General features: G+C 40.6%; 1 protein-coding gene across 3 annotated transcripts in view; it reads left to right on the forward strand.

Annotated features, from left to right (window-relative positions):
- gabbr1a (gamma-aminobutyric acid (GABA) B receptor, 1a) overlaps positions 1-27022 on the forward strand; it is a 74677-nt gene that overhangs the window by 5473 nt on the left and 42182 nt on the right. For all 3 annotated transcript variants that reach the window (XM_061674827.1, XM_061674830.1, XM_061674829.1), the window contains exons 4-7: positions 644-782; positions 3561-3746; positions 6801-6818; positions 16262-16422. In XM_061674827.1, coding sequence (XP_061530811.1) covers positions 644-782; positions 3561-3746; positions 6801-6818; positions 16262-16422 — 504 coding nt within the window. The remainder of the gene's footprint in view (positions 1-643; positions 783-3560; positions 3747-6800; positions 6819-16261; positions 16423-27022) is intronic.

Genomic DNA, 27022 nt, shown 5'->3' on the forward strand with positions numbered 1-27022 from the left:
AATCCTGACATCGGGATAAGAATCATCAGTGTGCAGGTTTAAAGACAACTTCTACTTAGTTGTGATAATACTGCAACATGGTGAAGACACACAGGCACATTCCTAAAACATGCAGAGTAGGCTCACTGAAGACTCAAAATTGTCCATAGGTGCAAATGTAAATGTGAATGCTTGTCTATTCTTATATGCCCTTCTATTGGCTGGCGACCAGTCCACGATATACCCTGCCGCTTGTCCAAACTCAGATAGAATAGGCTCCAGATCACCAAACTCTGAGGACAAGCGCTGTAGAAAATGGATGGCGAGATGGATGGGTTTTCCAGCGGCGTCCCATACGGATCACTACTATAAACCCTGACATTGGGATAACAGTTATCCATTTGGGGGTTTAAAGATGATTTGTAGTTGTGATAATACTGCAACATGATCATCTGCCACCGTAATTGGGATAAGCGCAATAGAAAATGGATGGTTGGATGACCTGCAACGAAACAAAGATCTCTTGGTTTCAGTTAAATTCTTGTCACACAAAAACAACAATGCAGAGTTCTTTTTTTTCTGGCCGCCACCATATGGCACGGTCTCGAGAGGATTTGAAAGCATGAGGTAGATCCATGTCATTTCCATCGCTCTGCCTCTGCAGATCCGCAGTGTTCAGATCCTGCCTGTGGATTACGAGATCGAGTACATCTGCCGGGGGAACCGCGTGATTGTTGGGCCTAAAGTCAGGAAGTGTTTGCCCAACGGCACTTGGACGGACATGACACAGCACAGCAGCTGTCGTGAGTACTCAAGTCTTTTTTTTTTGTGTGTATTTATGAGGGTTCGACCAGCAGGCGATGCGAAGGCATTTTTTAAAACTACAATGCTTTCTATCTGGTTTCTGCTTTTACCAAACAACACAAAATTTGATTGGCACATCTGTGGCGACAGAGTGCACAAATAAGTCTCAAAAACTCATGGAGGCATGGGCTGGTATCAGATCCTGACGATATGATAACTGTGAGCAAATATATTGCGGTTTCACAGTGTCCTAGTATTGTAATTACACCTCTAAAATGTTTTAGTTTGGGTATTAATTTTCGGTTCCATTGAACGCGCTCCATAGGTACATTAGTAAATGTCAAAAGAACATAAACAATAGAATTTTTCTAAATCAATTCAAAAATCTAGCACAACAGTAAAAGTACTTATTTCTCACAATACGAGGAGCCACTTCTCTGCTCGTACGCTTTTTGAACTAATGTCAGAACGAACTGATGTTGGCAGTGCTACAGTTATCGTCCTGGGTAACGAGTCTATAATATTTATTGCAACAATTGTAGACACGCTAATGGTTAGCTAGTTGCAATCGTTCATATTAATGCTGCCTTGAATTTGACGAAGAGTAATGGGTGGTGCTCTTGTAGATGTGATATCGGATTGGAAGTATTGCCTTTTTTAGCAGCCATTCTTTGTAAACACGTTTTGTATATTCTTGCTCTACCAACCCGCGGCACCCGAAAAAATACGCAGTCGACTCTTTTGACAAGCGGAGAAGTCGGAGAGCTGACTGACTGTCGCACCAGCAACGGTCATACCGCTGATGGAAAGTTGCCTGGCTTTTTAAAACCGCGGGATACCTTGAAATCAGTAACTGGCTCTTGTCGAGACCCGTGCCTGAAATTGAACAGAACTTTGCTTTGAAGCAGCCATTTTGGACAAATTCTGAGCCTCGTACTTCAGAACGAAAGAAAAGAAAAAAATGTCCCCCCAATATCAGTTCCACCGATCGACACAAAATTTGGTGGACATGTTGGGCAGGAAAGAGTCCAAGGACCCATGCCTAAATTGAACAGGAAGTCAGACATTTTGGTTTGAAGCATGTCCACAACACGACTCCCCCAAAAGTCACTCAGTAGCTCTTTGTGGAAAGCTAGAAAAAAAAAAAAAAAATAGCCCCTAATAGCTGTTTCACCAAACAAACCCAAAAAGTGGATCAAAAATGCCCCCGAAGGAGATTCCAAAAACCCTGAGTCTTCCCCTTAGTTTTATGAGAAAAAAAAAAAAAGACTGAAATTTCTATTCAGGTCATGTTTTGGTGCAGCGAGCCGATCAAACCTCATTTTATTTTCATTCTTTTACAGTCCTAATAACACCTTCCCCCAAGTCCATTGTATTCAAGTAATGCTTCTTTGTGCAAAAAGCTTAAAGCTGCAGATTGGATGACTTTAGCAATCAATGTGTTTACATGCCGGAGGGGAATAGTCTCAACACACACACGCACTTGCACACACACACGGCACATAAAAATAATTCGTTTAAAAAGAACGCCTGCCGCAGTTTTTAATGAAAAAAAAATTATAATAATAAAAAAGTACACGTTCCAAAATAAGATGATATAATGTGTCTGTGGCTTTAAGAGGCTCACGGAAGACTTTTTATTGTGCTTGATGTCTCTCGGAAATAATTTGACAACAATTATCTTTATTCAGTTTTTTTTCCTTCTGTTTCCTCTGGCAGCAGCCTTAGCCATTTATCTTAGTAAATGACCTGGTCTAGCTTTTGATTCATTCACAGCTCAAGCAGAGCTAACAATGCTAACATTGCTAATTCAAATGGCCTATGACAATATGATTTAAACGATTTATACATATACAGCATGTATAATAATGCTAAACATCAGCATAGCAAAGTCAGGTCGAGTGTGTTAGCACATAGGTTCTATTTGAATTTAGCTCACATTCTAGTCAACAAATCCAGCAAATTAACTCAGATAGATGTATTTGTTTGATGTTAGGCCATTTGTGAGGTAACTAAAGCTGAAATTCCATGACTCGGCGGTACATGAATGCTCTTGCTAACACTCAGTGCTTGCTGGAGCTAAAAATGCATGGCAGGTTTTACGATCGTTTTGGCTAATTTTACTGCTAAACATCAGCGTGTAAGTCTTGTTGGTGTGATAGCATGTAGGCGCTTTTAGCCTTTAGCAAATATTCTAGCCTACACTGTTTGTTTTATGCTAGTTGTGCTTGTGAGGCGACTAAAGCTCAAATAATACGGTATATCCAAATTAGCGCTATGTTTACTGACTATGTGCTAAATGAATGCTACTGCTAACAGTGTCTGATGGAGCTAATAATGATCATCTAATTAAGAATGTGGCTAATCTTACTGCTAAAGCTTAGCATTGTGGTATTGTTAGAGCACATTAGCATAGCTAACTGAAGTGAAATGGAAAAATAGTTATAATAAGACAACCATGTGATGTTTTTGTAAGACAATCATCGTTATTTCTTCATCTCACACGTACAAATTTCCACAATAGGAAGAGGTTTAGCGACAAAAGCTAAACTAATACGTTAAGATTAGCGCTGTGGTCATTGACTTGTTACGAAATCAAAGCTATAGTTAACACACAGCTAAATGGTAATAACCATGATTTATTTAGGCAGCTCCTTCAGATAATCAATGTTTCACGTCAATGTCTTTAAAGTGACATTTTTCGCTTGCAGCTGTTGTAGCCGGACTTGTTAGCCTCTTTAGCTTTGTGGTGCTAACGCAAGATTTGCCTGTGCCAGTGTTGCTGTGTCCTCGCGTGTGGACGTCTCTGGAGAACGGGCAGGTGACGGTGAGACCCCCAGGCCTGCCGGTGGAGGGCTCGGTACTGCACTACCGCTGCCACGGTGGATTCGTGCTGGAGGGACGCAACGTCAGCCACTGTACCAAGCTGGGAAAGTGGGATGCTCCGAAGCCCATCTGCCTCTGTGAGTAGCACCACGACATGACCTAAGTAGACAAAATACTGATCGTGCGGAGAGTATTCACAGCACTTTTTACTCATTTTGTTGTGTTTATATCATTTGCACACAGATCACCATGCATTGGATAGATACATGCATTTATGTTACGTTACGCTATGTTAATTAGCTGAATTGTGATGTCATAATTCTGTAAAATTCAGAAGGTTTCGCTCAGACACATTTTCAGAAAAAGGCAGAACACAAAAGACTGACATCTTTGTTTAATTTCACACTTGGTTGGTGGACAAGCCTTCCAGAGACCCAAATAATAACCAGTTAAATTATTTTTTAATTATTCTTTTTATTTTTTTCATTTATTTATTTATTTATTTTTTTTACAAAATATGTCCGGTTTTAACAATGCAAGTTCAATGACATTATGCTGTTTAATCAACATTTTAGCAATAAAATCACAGTTCTATTTAAACTATTATAAACAGTTTTATTCCAACTGTGGACTTTTTTGTCACAAGTTGTGACTCCCCTCGCCTACCTTTGTGATATCTACACATATTTAATGATTCTAGTGTCATGTAAGTGTCACAAATGAACCTGAGACATAAATCTTTCTTTGCCACATTCGAATTAAATGAGTAACTGCAGAAATAAAGTATCAACATTTGCTCACATCAGTGCAAATGAATGAGAATTTGGTGAAAGAAAGCCACAGCTTTGCCAGCTGGTTATCAGTGTTGCCATGGAAACCAATAAAGTTGCTATGGTAATCTGTTTTACAAAAAAGCACTCAGACAATGTGAAAGTAGGTTGCGTAATCCCTAACAATTTGAAAACATGGTGTAGTGTTGACTTGTTCTGTATTTGTGACTTTTAAAAGCTTCGAGAGCATTTTTTTGAGGCTTTTAGTGAAAGTCTGATACGTGGTGACTGTCATAAATTTTAAAGAATAAGATGTGTGACGTTACATTTGATCCTTGGTATCTGCTGTGTGGATGTAGTGGGATTACGTAAGAGAAGCCACTGGCACTGTGCACCCCTGCTCAGCATCGACACAATCACGCTATTGCTTAAATTCCCTTTAACTGATTCACTGGAGGCGGCACGGTGGCCGACTGCTTAGAGCGTCAGCCTCAGAGTTCTGAGGTCCCGGGTTCAATCCCCGGCCTCGACTGTGTGGAGTTTGCATGTTCTCCACGTGCCTGCGTGGGTTTTCTCCGGGCACTCCGGTTTCCTCCCACATCCCAAAAACATGCATAAATTGGAGACTCTAAATTGCCCATAGGTGTGACTGTGAGTGCGAATGGTTGTCTGTTTGTATGTGCCCTGCGATTGGCTGGCGACCAGTTCAGGGTGTACCCCGCCTCCTGCCAGCTGGGATAGGCTCCAGCACGCCCGCGACCCTAGTGAGGATAAGCGGCTCAGAAAATGGATGGATGGATGGATGATTCACTGGAAGCTGTTTTCAAAGCATAGTTCCATTTTGACTGATCTTTCAAGTTCTGTGACAATTTAAGCATCAAAGCTACCAAAAAGAAAGAGTACACTCTTCTTTCACCGGAAAAATTTGATAACCCAAAATAAACAAAAACAAAAATATTTGAAAATGTAATTTGTTTATATTGGTGCAACAAATTATATATATAAAAAAAATGGCCAGTGGCTACTACAACCCCAATTCCAATGAAGTTGGGACGTTGTGTTAAACATAAATAAAAACAGAATACAATGATTTGCAAATCATTTTCAACCTATATTTAATTTAATACACTACAAAGACAAGATACGTAATGTTCAAACTGATAAACATTATTGTTTTTGCAAATAATCATTAACTTAGAATTTTATGGCTGCAACACATTCCGTAAAAGCTGGGAGAGGGTCATGTTTTCCACTGTGTTACATCACCTTTTCTTTTAACAATATTCAATAAACGTTTGGCAACTGAGGACACAAATTGTTGAAGCTTTGTTGGTGGAATTCTTTCCCATTCTTGCTTGATGTACAGCTTCAGCTGTTCAACAGTCTGGGGTCTCCGTTGTCGTATTTTACGCTTAATAATGCGCCACACATTTTCAATGGAGACAGGTCTGGACTGCAGGCAGGCCAGTCTAGTACCCGCACTCTTTTACTATGAAGCCACGCTTTTGTAACACGTGCAGAATGTGGTTTGGTATTGTCTTGCTGAAATAAGCAGGGGCGTCCGTGAAAAAGACGTTGCTTGGATGGCAGCATATGTTTCTCCAAAACCTGTATGTACCGTTGAGCATTAATGGTGCCTTCACAGATGTGTAAGTTACCCATGCCATTGGCACTAACACTGCCCCATACCATCACAGATGCTGGCTTTTGAACTTTGCGTCCATAACAGTCCGGATGGTTCTTTTCCTCTTTGGCCCGAAGGACATGACGTCCTCATTTTCCAAAAACAATTTGAAATGTGGACTCGTCGGACCACAGAACACTTTTCCACTTTGCATCAGTCCATTTTAGATGAGCTCGGGCCCAGAGAAGCCGGCAGCGTTTCTGGGTGTTGTTGATAAATGGCTTTTGCTTTGCATAGTAGAGATTCAAGTTGCACTTATGGATGTAGCGCCGAACTCTTTGTCTTTGAAGGGTCATGGGGGGAAATCTCCAGTGAAAGAGTAAAACAGCACAATGAATGAATGCTCATTTATTCGAAACATAAGGAACAAAAGTGTTACATAACTCATTTTTTATGGGGATATCTTAGGTTAAATAGGACATCACATTGTTTGATAGTAGATATTTTAATCCAAAATTTAGGGGTTTAAAACAAAAATATTACACTTTGCCTTTTCTCTGAAACAATGAGGAAGGATTAATAGTCAATTTATTAATGTCAGATAGGCTATTGATACATTTTGTAAAGATCTGTACTTCATAATTTGATATACTCTGTAGACAGTTATTATAAGGATATTCTTGGCTCGGCACATGCTACGCGTGCATGGAAAATTAACACTTTGTAACTGTATGTCTGCCATTACATTGTTGTCTTAACATTTATTTATTTTCTTTTTATGTTTCTGCCTGCCAAAGATGACAAAAACAACACAGGTAAGACATTTTTCATTGTAATTAATTTTATTTATGTTGACAACCACCACCTTGCAGAACAAAAATCGACAGAACGAATAGAAATATACTCGCAAAGTCGAAAAATCCCACAGCACGCACAGGAACATGAAGAGTACTACAGATTACTGTAATGCGATCTTTTCGTGCCAGTTATTCATGATTTTATATTTCAATACCAACGGTGCAGTAAACTCTGGAGCTGGAAGGTTGTATTGTGGCCACAAGATGGCAGCAGAGTTCCTTCAGAGACTTGACTAACTCGTCCACCAGGGAGCAGTGTGAACTTTTAAAAAAATAAATAAAAAGCTTACATCAGATTTCTTACAAAAGTCAATTTAAAGCTTTTGTGTGTGTGTGTGTGGGGGGGGATTTTGTAATATACTAAAACAATAAATAATAAATATTTAGTTTTAAAATCAATATTTGCATTTATTTAAGGTTTTAAAGGCATCAATAGTAACAATTCTCTTCCATTTTTACTTCTTGACTTTTGTCCATACAATGCATGTTAAAGTTGTCACATATTTCTTATAATTTTTAAAAATTAATTTCTTATACATTTAGAATGTTCCAATAATTGTGTATATTATTATAATATTATTATACATATTTTTTAAAAACTCCTCAGTCATGTTTATTCCTTTACTTTTCTGTTTCTATGAAAACTGCTTAATTGGACGTTACCTCAAATTCTCGCTGTAAAGAGAGATTAAAAGGTTTCTATTCAAACCACCTCCAAATCCTAACTGTACAGTACAGAAGTTCTATTGGCGTTCAGACTTTAGTGTATGCATGACAAAGCTGATATCAGGGACATTGAATATCTTCCCCGGGGAGCGTCGTAAAATTGTGTTTAAGTGTAGCGAGGATGAGGACCATTGAGTTTTCTCATCACTAAACTAATTGTCATTCTCCAGCTCGATTGAGATTGGGTGTCCTCATTAGATTGCAGCTAATTGCCATGTGGAGGCTGACGATCGAGAAGCGGGGGTTGTTGTCATTTGACAGACTTGGGTGCCCCATTCTTTGTGGATTACTTCTTTTGGGTGTTTTTTTGTTTCTGTTGTGGAAGATGGCATGCATCATAAATAACTGGCAAGGAATGATTGCATTCCAGTAATTTTATGACACGTACGTTGCACGCGTTGGCATGTGACTGTGTCCGATGGATTTTTCTGACCCTCTGGATTATTTCTTGTGCTTCTGTCTATTTCTATTGTGCAAGGTGGCTGTTACCAAGAAAAATTGATGAGAGGAGTAATGGCATTAATTATATGACACACACATTGCATGATTGACCATGTGGCAAAACATGTTGTGGACTAGTTTTTGACTTTGCGGATTATTTCTAGTTGCATTTATTTCTCCTTTGCAAGGTGTCTATTATGAAAAACTGGAGAGAGGAGTGATAGTATTCATTCTATGACACATACAGTACATTGCATGAGTGTGCTTATGACAAAACGTGTGTTGGACAATATTTTGACAACGTGGATTAATTGTAATTGTTGTGTTAATTTTCAAGGTGGCGGTTATCATGAAAAACTAAAGAGAGATTAGCAATTAATTGTGTGACACAGATGTTGTTAGTGTTCTTTGGACTTTTTTCACTGTGGATTATTTCTAGTTGTTTTGTTTATTTCTTGCATGTAAAGTGGTGATTGTCATGAATTGCTGGCGAGGAGCAATCACATCAAATTAAATGCAGTAAATTCAATGTGCCTGTGTATGTGTGTGTGCGCGTGCGTGCGTGTGTGTGAGCATGCCATGGACTTTTTAGACTCTGTTAATTATTTCTAGTCATTGTGTTTATTTCAATTGCGCAAGGTGGAGATTATCGTGTGTAACTGGCAAAATGGTCAATCACTATTACTGAATATGACAGATTGCATGCGCAAGCCTGCGATCAAACGTGCTGTGTATTTATTTAACTCGATGGATGATTTCTAGTTGTTGTTTTGATTTCTACTGTGCAAGGTGGTGGTTACATAAGTGACTGGCGAGAGGTGTGATGGTATTCATTTCATGACGCATACGTTGTGCGAGCGACCATTTGACTGAGCATGTCATGGACTAACTGCTTTTTGACGGTGTGGATTATTTCAAATCGTTTTTATTTCTATTGTGCAAAGTAGCGGTTATCATGAATAACTGGTGAGGAATAATTGCATTCCAGTTATGTGGTGCCTGAGATATGAGTGACGCGACTTATATGTTTTTTGAGATACGAGCCGTTGTTTGGCAGACTTTTGCTTTGACTTGCGAGCAATTATTTGAAATGTGAGTGCTGTATGAAGGCAGTGAACTCAACACACTTCACCACAAGCGGTTGTTCGGCAGATAGTGAACATTTCTGAAAATTCCGTTGTGTATTGAAAGCAACCAAACAAAATTGCCTTACGAATCGCCCACTAACTTCATGCAAACATTTAATGGAAAAATCCATTGGCAGGAAAACAACTGCCGTAATATTATTGCTTACTGAATCCCTGAGAGTAGTGATGACATGACTGTGTTATACCACCCCCTGGTGGCCAAGGCAGGGACACGAGAAGGAGTGGCACAATAAATTGAATTGAAGTTTTAAATAATAAGGCAAAAACTGTTTAATTCTATACATTCTGTTTTATTATGTTATTACTCTATTGCTGTGTTTATGAAGTACAGTATTATAAAGTGCTATTTTTCTAATGAAAGAACTCATTACAAAAATGTTTGCTGTTTTATTTGGGGTGTGTGGCTGAAACGGATGAATGTAATTTACCTTCATTTCAATGGGGAAAGATGAATTGAGAGTTTTGAGTGTTGAGTGAGATTTAAGTGTTTTGAGTTAAGACTGTGGTCAAGGAACAAATTAAGCTTGCATTTAGAGGCACCACTGTAATTATATGACATGTATACTGAACACATGTTTATTTCTATTGTGCAAGGCATGGAAGGATTACGTTTGTAACTTCAGTACGGGTTGAGGACGGAAATTAATTCACTGAAGTTATTTCTTCTTAGTCCTCAGATTGTACCTCGTGTTTGGATTGGTGTAAAGCCGACAGACAGACAGGAGCGGGGTATTAACCTTTATCCCGCTGAGGTGGCAGGAAGTGGGCGGGGGTGGCGCGCTCTGGGGTAGGAGGGGGTGGCGAGACGGAAAGAGCGACGCTTTCTATTTGAAGAAACACTTACTGCTTTGAGGATCCAGTTTGCAGCTCTGCTTCTTAGTTAGCAGGATGATGCAAAAACAAAATCATGGATTGTTTTTTTCGTTTTTGCTTTTCTTTTTTCCCCAAGAGTCAGGGTCAGTACATACTGATGGATTGTGGGAGATTTCACTTTGGGTCTTTTTGTTCAGGGCTTAGATCTGCAGGCACTACATAGTTTTAGCCACAACAGGAAGCCCAATAGCTTAATACGACTTTTGGGAATTGCTAACCGCCACCTTGAACAATAAAAATAAACACAAAAAGTAGAAATAAATTGTTATAGATGGTACCGCCCCAGGAATTAGGACACTCCAAAAAAAATCTTTAATTTCTAATTTGACAGGTGGTCCGCTACTTTAGAGACATAACTTTTTTGTATATTAGTTGTAATCATCCATCCATCCATTTTCTGACCCGCTTCTCCTCACTAGGGTCGCGGGCGTGCTGGAGCCTATCCCAGCTATCATCGTGCAGGAGGCGGGGTACACCCTGAACTGGTTGCCAGCCAATCGCAGGGCACATACAAACAAATAACCATTTGCACTCACATTCACACCTACGGACAATTTAAAATCTTCAATCAACCTACCACACATGTTTTTGTAATGCGGGAGGAAACCGGAGTGCCCGGAGAAAATCCACGCAGGCAGGGGGAGAACATGCCAACTCCGCACAGGCGAGGCCGGGGATTGAACCCCGGTTCACAGAACTGTGCGGCAGACGCTCTAACCAGTCATCCACCGTGCCGCCTAGTTGTGATCATTTTAAGCAAATTCAGGCAGTAAGGCTAGAAGTGTAGGGGCAGGGTTTAAATTATTTTACCATGGTGTAGATGGGAAGAGAAATGGATTTGGGGTTATTTTAAAAGAAGAGTTGGCTATGAATGTCTTGGAGGTGAAAAGAGTATCAGATCGAGTGATGAGGCTGAAACTTGAAATTGAGGGTCTTAGGTATAATGTGGGCGGCACGGTGGGCGACTGGTTAGCGCGTCTGCCTCAGAGTCTGTGGACCGGAATTCAGTCCCCGGCCTCGCCTGTGTGGAGTTGGCATGTTCAATATGTTATATAAAATATTTTAAGCAAATTCAGCTTGTTCTTGGCCAAACATATAGTCAGAAAATGGATGGAAATGGATGTATAATGTGATTAGTGGCTATGCCCCACAGGTACGATGTGACCTAGAGGTGAAAGAGAAATTCTGGAAGGAAATAGACGAAGTGGTTCTGAGCATCCCAGACACAGAGAGAGTAGTGATTGGTGCAGATTGTAATGGACATGTTGGCGAAGGAAATAGGGGTGATGAAGAAGTGATGGGTAAGTACGGCATCCAGGAAAGGAACTTGGAGGGACAGATGGTGGTAGACTTTGCAAAAAGGATGCAAATGGCTGTAGTGAACACGTTTTTCCAGAAGAGGCAGGAACATAGGGTGACCTATAAGAGCGGAGGTAGAAGCACGCAGGTGGATTACATTTTGTGCAGACGAAGTAATCTGAAGGAGGTTACCGACCGTAAGGTAGTGGTAGGGGAGAGTGTGGCTAGACACCATAGGATGGTGGTGTGTAAGATGGCTGGTGGTGGGGAGGAAGATTAGGAAGACAAAGGCAGAGCAGAGAACCATGTGGTGGAAGCTGAGACAGGACGAGTGTTCTGCAGCTTTTCGGGAAGAGATGAGACAGGCTCTCGGTGGACAGCAGGAGCTTCCAGAAGACTGGACCACTGCAGCCAAGGTGATCAGAGAGGCAGGCAGGAGAGTACTTGGTGTATCTTCTGGCAGGAAAGGAGAGAAGGAGACTTGGTGGTGGAACCTCACAGTACAGGAAACAAGGAAAGCTAAGAAGAAGTGGGACACGGAGAGGACCAAGGAGAAGCGAAAGGAATACATTGAGATGTGACATAGGGCAAAGGTAGAGGTGGCAAAGGCCAAACATGAGGCATATGATGACATGTATGCCAGGTTGGACACTAAGGAAGGAGAAAGGATCTCTATAGGTTGGCCAGACAGAGGGATAGAGATGGGAAGGATGTGCAGCAGGTTAGGGTGATTAAGGATAGAGATGGAAATATGTTGACTGGTGCCAGTAGTGTGCTAGATAGATGGAAAGAATACTTTGAGGAGTTGATGAATGAGGAAGGGAGAGCAGAAGAGGCAAGTGTGGTGAACCAGGAAGTGGCAATGATTAGTAAGGGGGAAATTAGAAAGGCATTAAAGAGGATGAAAAATGGAAAGGCAGTTGGTCCTGATGACATTCCTGTGGAGGTATGGAAGCATCTAGGAGAGGTGGAGTTTTTGACCAGCTTGTTCAATAGAATTGTAGCGCTTGAGAAGATGCCTGAGGAATGGAGGAAATGTGTGCTGGTGCCCATTTTTAAGAACAAGGAGGATGTGCAGAGCTGTGGGAACTATAGAGGAATAAAGTTGATGAGCCACACAATGACGTTATGGGAAAGAGTAGTGGAGGCTAGACTTAGGACAGAAGTGAGTATTTGCGAGTAACAGTATGGTTTCATGCCTAGAAAGAGTACCACAGATGCATTATTTGCCTTGAGGATGTTGATGGAAAATTACAGAGAAGGTCAGAAGGAGCTACATTGTGTCTTTGTAGATCGAGAGAAAGCCTATGACAGAGTACCCAGAGACGAACTGTGGTACTACATGCGGAAGTCTGGAGTGGCAGAGAAGTATGTTAGAATAATACAGGACGTGTACGAGGGCAGCAGAACAGTGGTGAGGTGTTCTGTAGGTGTGACAGACGAATTTAAGTTGGAGGTTGGACTGCATCAGGGATCAGCCCTGAGCCTCTTCCTGTTTGCAGTGGTGATGGATAGGCTGACAGATGAGATTAGACTGAATCCCCCTGGACCATGATGTTTGCAGATGACATTGTGATCTGCAGTGAAAGCAGGGAGCAGGTGGAGGAACAGTTAGAAAGATGGAGGCATGCACTGGAAAGGAGAGGAATGAAGATTAGCCGAAATAAAACAGAATATATATATATATATATATATATATATAATATTTTAAGCAAATTCAGGTTGATCTTGGCCAAACATATAGTCTGTAATTTAAAAGATTTTCTTGTTTTGCTTCTTTTACGGCATAAGGTTTTCAACGAGCATAAATTATTCTTATTAGCATAAAATAGCACCTGCCTCACAGTTCTGAGGACCGGGGTTCAAATCCTGGCCCCGCCTGTGTGGAGTTTGCATGATCTCCCTGTGCCTGCGTGGGTTTTCTCCGCGCACTCCTGTTTCCTCCCACATCCCAAAAACATGCATGGTAGGTTTATTGAAGACTTTAAATTGCCCGTAGGTGTGAATGTGAGTGCGAATGGTTGTTTGTTTATATGTGTCCTGCGATTGGCTGGCAACCAGTTCAGGGTGTACCCCGCCTCCTGCCCAATGATAGCTGGGATAGGTTCCAGCGCTCCCGCGACCCTTGTGAGGAGAAGCGGCTCAGATAATGGATGGATGGATAGCATAAAATATCCATTCCTGTTTATTATTTAACCCTTCAAATTCCTTTTTTTTTTTGCACAATAGGCAGGTTCTAATACAACCTCAAAGTTTTATTTTTACATCTTCCTTGTACCACATTTTTTTCTTACACAGTGGACCCCCACGAGTCCGACCACGGAGATTGAAAATTGCCGATTAAATGACGGCCATGAAAAAATAAATTGCGAATAAGCGAGGGTTTCCACAAATCGGCGGGGCATTGAGTAAAAAAAATGTGAATAGGTGGGGGTTTCTGTGACTAATGTGTATAGGTTCCAAAAATAAAATCTGCGATAGCTGAATTTGTGAATGCTAAACCACGTATATGCGCGGCTCCACCATATATTATTAATAATAAGTTCATTCTACAGTCACCAGAGGGAGCTTCCACTTCTTAAATGAAAATGTAATTCTTCTCCATGGTCAGCAGAAGGATCTCTCTTATACGTCTTATAATCAAAATTGCTTCATTAATTTTCTTCAGTGGAATACAGAAAGCCATTGAACGCCTTTGAATTGCTCCCTTGCCCAAAAATGTATAAATGATGTCATCTGGTATAAAGAATTCAAGTGTTGAGTCTAGAATGAAAACCATTTTAACCAAATTGTATAATTCAATCTAGTAAACAAGGAATTAAAAAAAAAAAAAAAACTTTTCATGGGTTTGGTCATAAAAGGAGCAAAAGGATACAATTTGATGAAAACAGTATATTGTTGATATCGTTAAAAAGCTGAAGTCGGAAATAACAAAATCAGGAAAAACCTCCAGAGACTGAACTATTTGAAGACAAGCTATTAAAAAGTTAATTTTACATGATATGTACCCTTTACAAGAACGAGTAGTGAAGCTCTAGATCTTTCCAACCTTTAAAACAAAGTCCTCGCCGCCACCTACCTGAGCGGGGGTCTTAAAAACAGACACACACACACACAGATACACGCACACACACACACACAAAGCTACCTATGCCGTTGCATCACTCCAGTCAAGCCGCACATAAAGTTCAGCGCTGAATAATTGATGGAGCATCGGACGGGTCGCACGAGGAGGTGGAAGGCAAATGCCAGTCGATGACAACCATGTCAAATCCTTAGCTCACAGACTCGGTTAATGACACTTGGATAACCAAGCATCCTTGTGTCATCACTCACTCAATCGGCGTGCTAAGTCACTTGCAAAAGTTTTCAAATGGAGAACATTGTGTTAAATCGGGGGAGAGCGATATGCCAAAAATCACTGTTGAGTATATACTGACTTGTATATGCAGGTACCTTCATTTGAAGGTGATGATTCGGTTGACTTTGGGTACAGTCAGGGAGCAAAATGCTAAACCACAAAAGTGCATTTCTTTTGATACAACCTGTTTTTTGACTGATTCATTTTTTCTTTTGCTTTTACTTGCGAGCAAAAAATTGAGATACGAGCGCCGTATGATGGCAGTAAACTGAACTTGGCGCACATCACAACAAGCAGCAGTTTGGTAGATAGAATTAGTGAGCAATTGTTTAAAAAAAGAAGGTTCAAACTGCTGATTGTCACTCCTAGTTCAAGTTGACCATCAAACAAAACAAAACAAAGAATTATACCTTTTGTATTTAAAACAACCACATTAGCTTTGCCTCAAGTAAGTCCTCGAAGCCTAAAGCTATCAAACAATGCAAAACGCCATAGTCGAGCGAATGAATATCATGTGTATTGCGGTGTTATAACCCCTTAACAATACTCAGAGGCATGTAGTCTTTATCCTCTGCGAAGAACAACTAATATTACTGCAGCTTACTGAGGGGCTGAGAGCAGCGCTCTGTACACGGTATCCGGATGTCAGTATATTACTGCCTCCAGGTGGTCAAGGCACACACACCACAAGGAGCAGCACAATATCTATTAAAGCAAAAAAATGTGGCACAAGTGTTTCATTCTTTTCATTGTATTCAATGATGTCTTTATGTGTGTTTCCTTATGGTACATTATAGAGCGTTTTTTTTTTTTTTAATGCTGTTGCGGGCATTCTGAACTCTTGTCACGGGAAAAACAGTGATACAAATTAAGTTAGACTCGGCGTGTAACTCATTAGCTAACCTTTTAGCAGATATCGCACACACACGCGCACAACGAAGCCATGCAGTGTGGATCAGACGCCGCTTCCTCTTCTGCTGCAAATCTTTTCATCTGTTTTCTACACGACAATCTTACAGGAGGGGGAGATGTTGCCTGCCTGCCTTCTGCTGCTATTTCCACTCCTTCTCTGTCACCAACACCACACACACACACACACACTGTGACTCCACTCTCTCTCTTTTGTAGAGGGGAGGTAGTGGGGGGCCTCCAGCGTCTCCCAATCAACACTCTGCTCCTGGTGTCTCATTCGCTCCTTCTTCTGTTTTTTTTTTTTTCCCCCCCTGCCTAAAAGTGGTGAAGCTCACACTCGTCGCCACATTTCAAGATTGGTACACAGCAGCAAAGAGGCCAGAGCGACTTAGTATTGTTTTTGAAAATTCAGTTTAGCTTTATCCAAGACATGAATTCAGGATTCAACTCAGTTTAGTGATCAAGGGACTTGAACATGTAATTGTTGATGTTTAGTTCTCCAGTTTTGACTTTGCGTGAGGTCGAAGTGATGCCGGCGAGGCGCGCGCGTCCCCCGCGGCTGAGTCGAGCGTCACCCTTGTTGCGGGCTTCTCTGACCGTCGTGTTCTTGCTCCTCCTGCTTCCTGCGCGGCCGTGCTCAGGCAAGAAGAAGCTGTACATCGGCGCCCTGTTCCCCATGAGCGGCGGCTGGCCGGGTGGCCAGGCGTGCTTGCCCTCCGCCCAGATGGCGCTCGACCTGGTCAACAACCGCAGCGACATCCTGCCCGACTACGAGCTGGAGCTCATCCACTATGACAGCATGGTGAGTCCCGCTCTCCATTTGTGTGGTTAATGCTTACTTCATTGTTTTGTTGCATGTAAAAAACACCAACAACAACAACTAATGATTGGGGAAGTTTGACACTCCCCTGCAAGCTTGAAGGACACTTCATTAGGTACACCTGCACAGCCCAATGAGCAACGTTCACTTTTGATTGCGGTATTTATTTAGCAATAGTTTGTTGTTAATTTTGTGGTTGTAGTTGGTAGTTTTGGGATTAGTATTACAATATATATGTATATTTTTTTTAATTGTATTTTCTGTATTTTTAATTTTGTTGTGGATTTGTTTCAGGGTTTAGAACTGTTCTGTGGATTATTTAAAAAAAAACATTTAAGATTTGAAAGATCTATTTTGGGGTTATGTAATTTTTAATGTTTATTGTAATGTAATGTAATGTAATGTAATGTTTATTTTATTTTAGGTAAATCCGTTCATACATTTTCTGTACTGCTTAATTAAATAATTTAATATTTTTTTATATATATTTGAAATCATTCATCTAATTAGAAATCACTCTCATGCTTTGGGGGCTGTTGTTAATTCCAACAAGTATTTCATATTTGGATTTTTGTTATATTTTTGTTGGTGTTGTGGGCAAGTGTTTTTACAGTTTTTAGGATGATTAAATTTGATATATTGTATTTTGCATGTCACTGATGGTGTAGTGGTACACTCGCCTGACTTTGGTGCAGGCAGTGTGGGTTCAGTTCCCACTCAGTGACGGTGTGAATGTGAGTGCGAATGGTTGTCCGTGTCTATATGTGCCCTGCGACTGACTGGCTACCAGTTCAGGGTGTAGTCTGCCTTTTGCCTGAAGTCAGATGGGATAGGCTCCAGCGTCCCGCGACCCTAACCAGGATAAGCGGTGTTGAAAATGGATGGATGGATGTATTTTGCATGTTGGCGGTACATTTTATTCTTATTCTTTTGTTTTATTAGCTATGTTAGATGGTGAAAATATTAGAAAGAGTGGAATAGAAAATTTGTTTTTGGTTTATTTACTTTTTACAATAACAAAATACTTTTATTTTAGTTTTATAGTTGTATATTTAAATGTCTCGTAATGATTTTGTCAGCTTGACTGGAGAGGATCAAATCATTGGAAACAATTGTCAAGTGCAACAACCACAGTCATAAACGTGCATTGGACCTGTTTTGATTGTGTGCTTATTTGAAGGTGTACCTAATGAGGTGGCCAATCAGAGACCGTGTTGAGATCAATTAAATAACTTGCCGTGCATCTAAATCCAATGTTACTTACGCACCAAAGTTGCAGTTGACCTTACATTTTTGCATCATTCCAAATAAATACATACATAAATATCTTAAAAAATGAACATGTATAGAACGAAAACTTGGATTGTTCATATTTCCATGCTGTGTGAGTGCAGAAAATGACATATAGGACTGCAACATGAACTAGAGAATACAATATGTGTAAAATTGGGTGTTAAAACTAAATAAACTAAATAGCTGAACTGAAATGGTGCAAAGTTTATTGAATTGTTGAAACGTAGAATGTGAGACTGAGTTGAAATGGTTTGAACTGATCACAAAATGTGGAAGGAGGAGGTAAACATTTGAAATATTTCTTGATTTGAGAATTTTACAGTGAAAATTTCGAAATGTGTTAAATAGATCGCAAGATGTCCGAAATGAGCTGAGTCGGAAAATTGAAATGATTTAACTTGGTCGTGAAATGTAAATACCCTGTATGAAAAATATTTCTTTATTTGGGAATTTTACAGTGAAAGGTGTGGAATTTAGTGACTGTGCGTATTCCCAACACATGCTCCTAATGAGCTGAACAGTTTGAATTTGAATTGAAAAGATGGTGTACTTTATGTTGAATATGGGTCATTCCACCGATGTGGCGAAATGTTACGAGCAATTATTAACGGCAAAATACATTAAAAGGCATCAAATATTAACACACAACAGTACCGTCAGTAATCAGGTATCAGCATGTAGATAAAAAATTATATTGTATCAAGAATTTTCCACCTCCAATTATTTTGCAATAAACCATGTCAAATGCATTTTTGTGGTTTTTGACCAGAGCCGAAGTGTGACATTTTAGCAGTCATCAACGGAAATAGGCGCATTGTGAAAAATATCGGCAAATCATGCAACCACTTCGCCAATATCTGCTAAAAGGGTGCGCCTAGCACTTAACAGATGTTAATGACTTTCCACGGCGAGATTTCTTAGACACACTTATTAGAAATAGGCATCGTGCTCGTAACTTTGTCTGTCAAAAGGCGTTACGAGCAAGCGGCCCCTCAATTTCATAACTGTAAACAAACAACGACCATTTTACGACGGCTATTTGGAATTGATGCAATAATCTCCAAAAATAATCATAGCAGGATCAATCAATTGCTTCAGAAGGAGTAGGAGACAACATTGACTTATATTTTTAAGTGTCGGTCATATTTTCGTTCGAGCGACTTGGACAAAATAACAAAAGCGGTCAACTATTTTGCGACATCGATCACCCAGAACCATTTTCGGCTTACAGACGACCAGCATACGGCAACATTTGAGCTCGATGGGAACGTAGAGGGGCTGGTAGAACCTGGTAAGTGTTTTCAAGAAAATGATGTCAAAATGTTACAAGCTTCGTTCGCAAACGGTCAAGTTACTAGCAATGATGAAAAGCGAGTTTGTATAGAATTAGAAGGTTTCTTGTTTGATTCGTTGAAGGAGAAATGATTGGCTAATTTCAACCGTTTTCTATCGCTAGTGCACGGGCTGTTTTCTGTGTCTCCTGACTGCACTGCTTACTCGCTAGTAATTTTGACAAGTCACAGCAGTGTTGAGGATGTGGTCTTGATTACGCGCATACTTTAATCCTTATTATTAAACTTGGATTTGGTTCCGATTACAAAGGCCTCCTGTCAAACTTCAAGTTGATGATCTAACTGTGAAGGGTATCATACCAAGTAAGGAAATTGATATTGAAAAATTAAGTTCTGATATCCACTGAATTCATTCACTTATACCTGTTAGTATTCAGGTCCTTCATTTTCCATGTTGTATTTTTAGTCAATGTTACACACATCTATATTTGCCCTAAGTACATTTTTTACTTGATACTTTGCGGTGCATTAACAAGTTGGACATAAATTGGTTTGTCAACCTACTCTAACCCTAGTATTTGTGTGAAAAATTCCCAAGGTTTTCATACAATAAACAGCTTTCCATGTTCATATCTCTGCGATTGGCTGGCAACCAGTTCAGGGTGTACCCCGGCTCCTGCCCGATGACAGCTGGGATAGGCTCCAGCACGCCCGCGACCCTAGTGAGGAGAAGCGGCTCAGAAAATGGATGGATGTTCATATCTAGAGTCAGTGTTACAAGCGACCAATGGTCAAATAATGGTCATATTAAGTAAATCCCCTTAATGTAACTGGTATACTTCAAATAAATTTTTCTAACATATTTTCAACAAAATGATTCAAGTTCTTAAATTTTTCTTACATGTCACAAATTGTGTACCACCTCAGTGGAATGACCAAGATTTCATTCATTTGAACATTCTTTGGCCCAGTTTGACTTTGAGTCAGTTCCAAAATGTGACAGCAGTAGAATGTCAAAAAAGTGGGCGGAATAATAAAAATCAAATGTTTTTCGTTCAAAATGATCTAATAATAACTTGCCAAATTTGATAATATTGGTGACACTTCTCGGTGGCATGATGGCTCTGTCGCCCCCCTGAGTCCCTCATTAGTCATGCTAAAAGAACTCTTTAGCTTTATTCTCTTATGGTCTCTGCATTGGAATAGCAATAGGAGTGTGTGTGTGTGTGTGTGTGTGTGTGTGTGTGTGCGTGCGCCGTTGGCATGGCAACAGACTCACTCTTGAAGCACAGCATATTTAAGAATTCAAAATGTGTGTGCAAATCAAGACATATAAGCGGCACGTGTGTATGTGTTTCCCCGTTCTTTTGTTGCTAAATGCTAAGTGTGTGTGTGTGTGTGTGTGTGTGTGTGTGTACATGCCGGATGCAGCTACCACCAACATACAGTTAAGATAAAATATTTCCGCGTGCAGTTTTCACAGCGATTGGATGACAGAATGGCTGTCGCCTGGTCTTGGATAGACATACACACACAAATTACACACAAACACACTTAACCACATGCACACACCCACCCACACACACACCTAAATACATACAGTACATGCACAGACTTAGATAACGTACACACTTAAAGACACAGTGACACTTAAACACACCACCTCAACAGACACCTATACCTGCACTTGAAACCACACACTTAAACATACACACATGCACACGCACGCACACTTAAACACATAAACTTAGGCACATACAAGCACTTGAAAACGCACATTTAAACACACACACCGACACACTCTACAACACACGCGTTGTTTCCGCAAGGCAACTTCATTTGTGTAAGGAAGCGTGTGTAGGAGAGTGGAGGGGATTTGTGTTTTTTCCACCTTTGTAATTGCACCTAAGTGGAGTTGAGGTGGCCCGCATAGCAATGAGCGCCTTAGCCAGGATTCATTAGCCGTAATATTTCCCTTTCGGCTTATTATTATTATCGCTCACGACCGGGTAAATATTCATCTTGTGGCATGACGACGCTTTCGTTTGCTCGCGTCTCCGCATCAAACTTCGAAATTAAGTCATTAAGTAAAATTGAAGTGCCTCTGAAGCACCAAATGCACAAATAAGAGGAATTGTGTATCTCAGCATGATCTTTTCTACCTTGATCTTCCAGCAGAAAAAAAAATGACAAAAAAGTTTAAATGCTCATCTCTCAGCATTTACAGTATATATGTTTTTATTTGCAAATAACAATCAAAGTATGTTTGATTCTTACTATTCTCATTAAAATAAGTTACCATCAATGTTACGGTAACTCTACACCTTCAAACAACTGCTACTTAACACACAGAGAGCAGCGACACATACAAACAGAGCATACACCAAAAGTCCGCAAGCTTAATGCTAACATACAATACCAAACGCCGGAGCCATGCTCATGGAAATTAGCAGAGATATTATGGTAATTCTAAACCTTAAACAACTACTACTTAACACACACAGGCAACAACACACACAAACAGGCACGCAAGGTTGGGAAACACTTAAGTGTACTCGAGTGTGAAGCATCAGGCCGTGTGTCACGCATGCAATATTTATGAAGCCCGGCGTTTAATCCTGGCGCGGCTCAGCGGATCGTTTCCCCGGCTATCGAGGCCACGGCACCTCGCGATGTACTTGGACGTACACACATGCTGAGACACACGCTCACGCACGCGCCGGCCGTTGCCATGGCGACATCAAAGCCCAGACCGTCAACTTTAATGAATTATTAACAGCGAGGCAGTGAGACGGCGCAGATGCCACGTGTGGATGCGGTGAGAGGAGGTGCTTCCCGAGCTTTGTTTTAATTGGAAACCGCGACACACTTTTTCCCAAATGGTCATCGGTCAAGTGATTAAGGGTTAAATCAGAAGCACAGCACTGTGATTGAAAGGCTCCAGGCTCTTATCTTATCAACTAGTTTCCATCCATTTTTTTTTTTACTAGTTTCCCAACCTTTTTCAGTCATGTTTTTTTCATGAAGTCATATTTCTTTGTGAAAATCTCATGTTTTTGGGGGGGTAAAATTTTTTGTATTTTCATCAATCGATCACAGTATTTTTTGATTAGATGAAGTTGTATTTTTTTCAAAAAAAGCGAAGATATTTTTTTGGCTAGCCGTTATCTTAAAAGAGTGAGGTACTAAACCTTTCTTTTTTATTTTGAAAAGAAGTATGTATATTTTTTTTAATAAGTAATATTTTTTTCATGGACAGTCATATCTAGTTATCATCATTTATCATATAAATTTATCTACGAAAACAATATTTTTTTCCCCACGTAAAATGAAGCATTCAATAAAAAAATAATTATTATTATTTTTTTTTTAGACAAGCCATATTCCTTCGAATAGGAGGTGCTACGCAGAGAATTATGACGTGTGTGTGTGTGTGTGTGTGCATGTGTGCGCGGATGTGTGTGTGTGCTGTGTGTGTGCAGTCATATCTCTGTGAAAGTGTCAAGGCATAAAGTCCCACATGGTGATGATGACAGCGAATGGTTGTTGATTAGCATTTGTAGCGTATGACTTACATTAACAAACGGTGTAGCGTGAACCCGTTTGCCATTGGGGATGTGTTCCAAACTTCCCCCGCAACAGGTGAAAAGCCGTGATATAGAGACCATACAAAATCCTAAAAAAAAAAGTTTAACCCCTCCTACACGCTTTAAACACATCTAAACTCATTAACACACACTTTTTAAACATGACAAACATTTGAAGAAAAACCATTTGCAAGCATAAAATGTCGAGAAAATACTGTACCTACTGTATGTCATAAAAATGGGCTAAAAATAAAAAATTTAAGCTCAGTGCAGGTACTCACCAGTAAAGATATACTCCAAAACTTCAACGATGCTACTGCTGCTTAAATGTTTATTATTTCATATCGTCGCTGTCGGGTGGAATCCTCGCATCTACAAAACCATAACTTTTCAGGAAATAAATTTAAAAAACGCAATCTTGCTTCAGTTACTGAACACCGCATAGTTCAAGTTGGTATTATGCCACACTTATCATATACCATCGCTCACCAACATCAACATGACACCACCACAAAATCATGTTTCCATACGCTTAAAAACCGCCAGCAGTGCCATCAAAGTCTGCGCTCCAGAAAAAAAGCTTCAATACTTAATGTCAACTTCCCAAACTCTCTTTCAAAGATCTAAAAGCCACAAGTGATGCAATAAAACGCTGAGCTGACTAAGTTTAATAGGTGGAAATCTGCACGTAAACTTACTTTCATGGCTGACCAGTTCCTTCTGCAGAGAAGCATTACAGCGATCCATTTTTTACAAAACAGTCTTACTCAAATGTAACTCACCTATTTTGCTTGTTATATTCTAAAAAACATTCAGACTTTCAATCTTAAGGTGACATAATGGCACACCGCTCCTGTGAATTGAGGGAAGAAGTTAAGTTTTAGAACACTTCTCAGACAGTTGAGTGTTCAAGACAGCTAATAAATGTATTGCCAAACTATTTTCAACTCTTTAAATTGATTAATAATGTGTAAAAAACAAAGATTTGGGAACAAAACAATAGTATCGATTTGTGACTAAATATGAAATTGACCATATATGGACAGACTACAAGATTTCCACCCCACAGCGACGATATGTTGACTTTTTTTTTTAAACTGAATCTTCATCAATATGTATATGTTCAAGATTTATGTTAACGTAAAAATCACACATAAGGACATATATACAGTAATGGATTGTTATCCATCTGTCATCCATATAGTACATCAACTATCATGTATCTTAGCTGTGCCTCTGCAGCTTTGCTGCCACGATGAAGTCTGCACAGGCTGATTGCACCCTCCTACCCCCCAAAACATCCCGCGGGGAGGAAGTGATTGATGCCGTTGACTGATTGGAGAAAAAACACTGCCGCCACCGATGCCTCGCTCGCGTTGCAAAAAGTTGCCGCTTCTGGTTAGACGTCAGTCGATGCTAATTGTGTTAGCATTGAAGGACTGGAGCGCTGGCGTGGAATGCTAACGTCATTAGTTTACGAATGGCTGTGTTGGCCTTTTTGGGGGCCTCAGCATTCCTGATAACACCATTTTTTTCCACACACATAGTTCACCTCCTGGTAAAAATTTATCTTTTTTTTAGGGGTCCCCAAAACAACCCCCCCAAAACTTTGAAGCAGTTATTTTGGGGCAAATTCCAGGGCTCGTACTTTGACAAACTTCTAATAGAAGATTTGCCCATGTGAGACCTAATTGGAAGCAGTTCTAGTAGACAGATGGGTGACGCTAAATCGCAAAATTTTGCCTGAGCCATCTTATGTAGGCGGAGCATGCTGTCAAGGTTTGGTGATAAGTTTGACGATTCTCTGAGAGTAAAACAAAAAAAACACAAAAAAAAGCCCCCGACACCAGTTTCACCGATTAACATGATGTTGGGAGGAGATGTCTATCTTGACGGCGGCACGGTGGACGACTGGGTAGAGCGTCAGCCTCACAGTTCTGAGGACCCGGGTTTGCATGTTCTCCCCGTGCCTGCGTGGGTTTTCTCCGGGCACTCCGGTTTCCTCCCACATCCCAAAAACATGCATTAATTGGAGATTCTAAATTTCCCGTAGGTGTGACTGTGAGTGCGAATGGTTGTTTGTTTGTATGTGCCCTGCGATTGGCTGGCAACCAGTTCAGGGTGTACCCCGCCTCCTGGCCGATGACAGCTGGGATAGGCTCCAGCACGCCCGCGACCCTAGTGAGGATCGATGGATGCCTATCTTGACAGGACACATGGAAAAGTCTCAAGGACTCATGTCTGAAACTGAGTCAGGATGTCGGCCATTTTGGAGTGAAACTATATTTTTCTGGCACATTTCAAAAGGCTCGTACTTTGATGAACTCCCAGTATAGAATTTGCCAAAATGAGCCCCAATTGGTAGTAGGTATCCTAGAAAGATGGCGGGTGTAAATTACCAAGATTTTTTTTCCTAAGCCATATAATGTGGGCAGAGCATGGCCTCAAAATTGACCATCATTTTGAAGATTCTTGAAATGTGAAAAAAAAAAAAACATTGCCTTTGACACCAGTTTCACTGATCAACATGAAATTGGATGGACATGTCGATCATACCTGGATGCACTAAAAAGTCTCAAGAACCCATGCTGGAAATTGAACAGCCATTTTGGTTTGAAGCAGCCATTTTGGGCAAATTTCAGGGCCTGTGTACTCCGACAGATGAGCCACGCTAAATTGCAATGCATTTTCCCTACCCCGTCTATGGCATATTTGATGATTAATTCAAGCCAAAAGTCAGCATTATTTTTTTGTTTTCTCTCCCGCTCATTAGATGGTGCAGGTGCTTCTTTTTTGCCATGACGAACACCGGCATGTGGATAATGCCACTATTTGCGCTTTCATTAGCTTTCCTGCCTCAGGTGCTGTTGACACTGCTGCTAAAGTACGAAAATTAAGAGCTCGGCCTCGCATTTTCGCCGTCATCTTGCTCACGCCGTGCTTCTTGGTCGCATGTGAGGACGACGTCAAGTGTTTTCACTTGTTAGCTCAAATAACACAATCGGCGGCGGCGGGGAGACAAACGTCCTGAATTAGGAAACCTGTCACTGGCTGCTGATTAATTGTGACACCCGTCACGAAAGTTTCTATTGTGTTTGCGAGGCCACCGCGGGGCTGAATCATCACACGTGTCAGGACAGTTTAAGCGTGACGGCAGCAGGCGGCGGGCGACCGATCACTCCTGCCATGCTGTCAGTTGCACTGAAACCGCATCAAACTAAAATACGGGAAACCTCCGTAAGGAGTTGACGCCCTCCCTAAGAATTGTGCTCATTGTCTATATTGATAGTTTAAGCCGTAAATATACCACAAACGAGGATCCCATATGATTACAATGGCGCCTTGAGATACAAGTGTTATTTGTTCCGTGACCATGCTCAAAGCCCCCTTGTATCTCAAATCATCTTTCCCCACTATTTTATGTAAATTACATTAACTTGATTTGATTTAACTTTTATTTATCCAGGTAAGGCAATTGAGAACATGTTCGAATTTCTAAATCTCACAAGTTAATTATTAATCAGGTCCAGCCTCCCAAAAATTAGCAATGGGTAAGTGCTGCTCCTTCTGCTGGGTGCGCCTTGGCCTGGGTGCAGGATAATATCGACATAGAGATTCCTCCTTCCTCAGTAAGCTTCCCTAATATTAGTCGTTCTTTGCAGAGGATAAATAATTTGCCTGTGATTATTGTTATATTATCTGCTTACATGTGTTGCTTCACTGTTTGTGTTCAAATATCAGTTGCTTAAAAGGATATAAAAACGATACATAGATGCTATTTTTTAACCTGTCTATTTCGTTTCCTATTATGGGTTAGCATTAAGCTAGCACAGGCTATGTGGCTGTTATGAATCCACAATGTGTGATCCTCTTTATTTGATGTTTAGTTTGACAGTAAACTTCAACAGGAAGTGTTAATACACAGCTTGAAACCTCTTTTTGAGTTTGTGCTCGCAAGTCAAAGCTAGAAATCGGCCGAACGATAGCTCATATCTCCAAATCCTCTTAAGTCTGGTCACTTGTATCTCAAAGCACCACTGTACTAGCATTTAAAACTCATCTCAGAACATCCATCCATCCATTTTCTGAGCCGCTTATCCTCACAAGGGTCACAGGGCAGATTTAAACAAACAACCATTTGCGCTCACATTCACACCTACAGGCAATTTAGAGTCTTCAATTAACCTACCATGCATGTTTTTGGGATGTGGGAGGAAACCGGAGTGCCTGGAGAAACCCCACGCAGGCACGGGGAGAACATGCAAACTCCACACAGAGTGGGGCTGGGGATTGAACCCCGGTCCTCAGAACTGTGAGGCAGACGCTGTAACCAGTCGATCACCGTGCCATCTCAGAACATAAGCTTAAAAAAAAAAAAATGGCTTCATTGACTCTAATTACTAGTCGCCA

This window comes from Phycodurus eques, chromosome 4 (genome assembly GCF_024500275.1).
Source record: "Phycodurus eques isolate BA_2022a chromosome 4, UOR_Pequ_1.1, whole genome shotgun sequence".
NCBI lineage: Eukaryota > Metazoa > Chordata > Actinopteri > Syngnathiformes > Syngnathidae > Phycodurus > Phycodurus eques.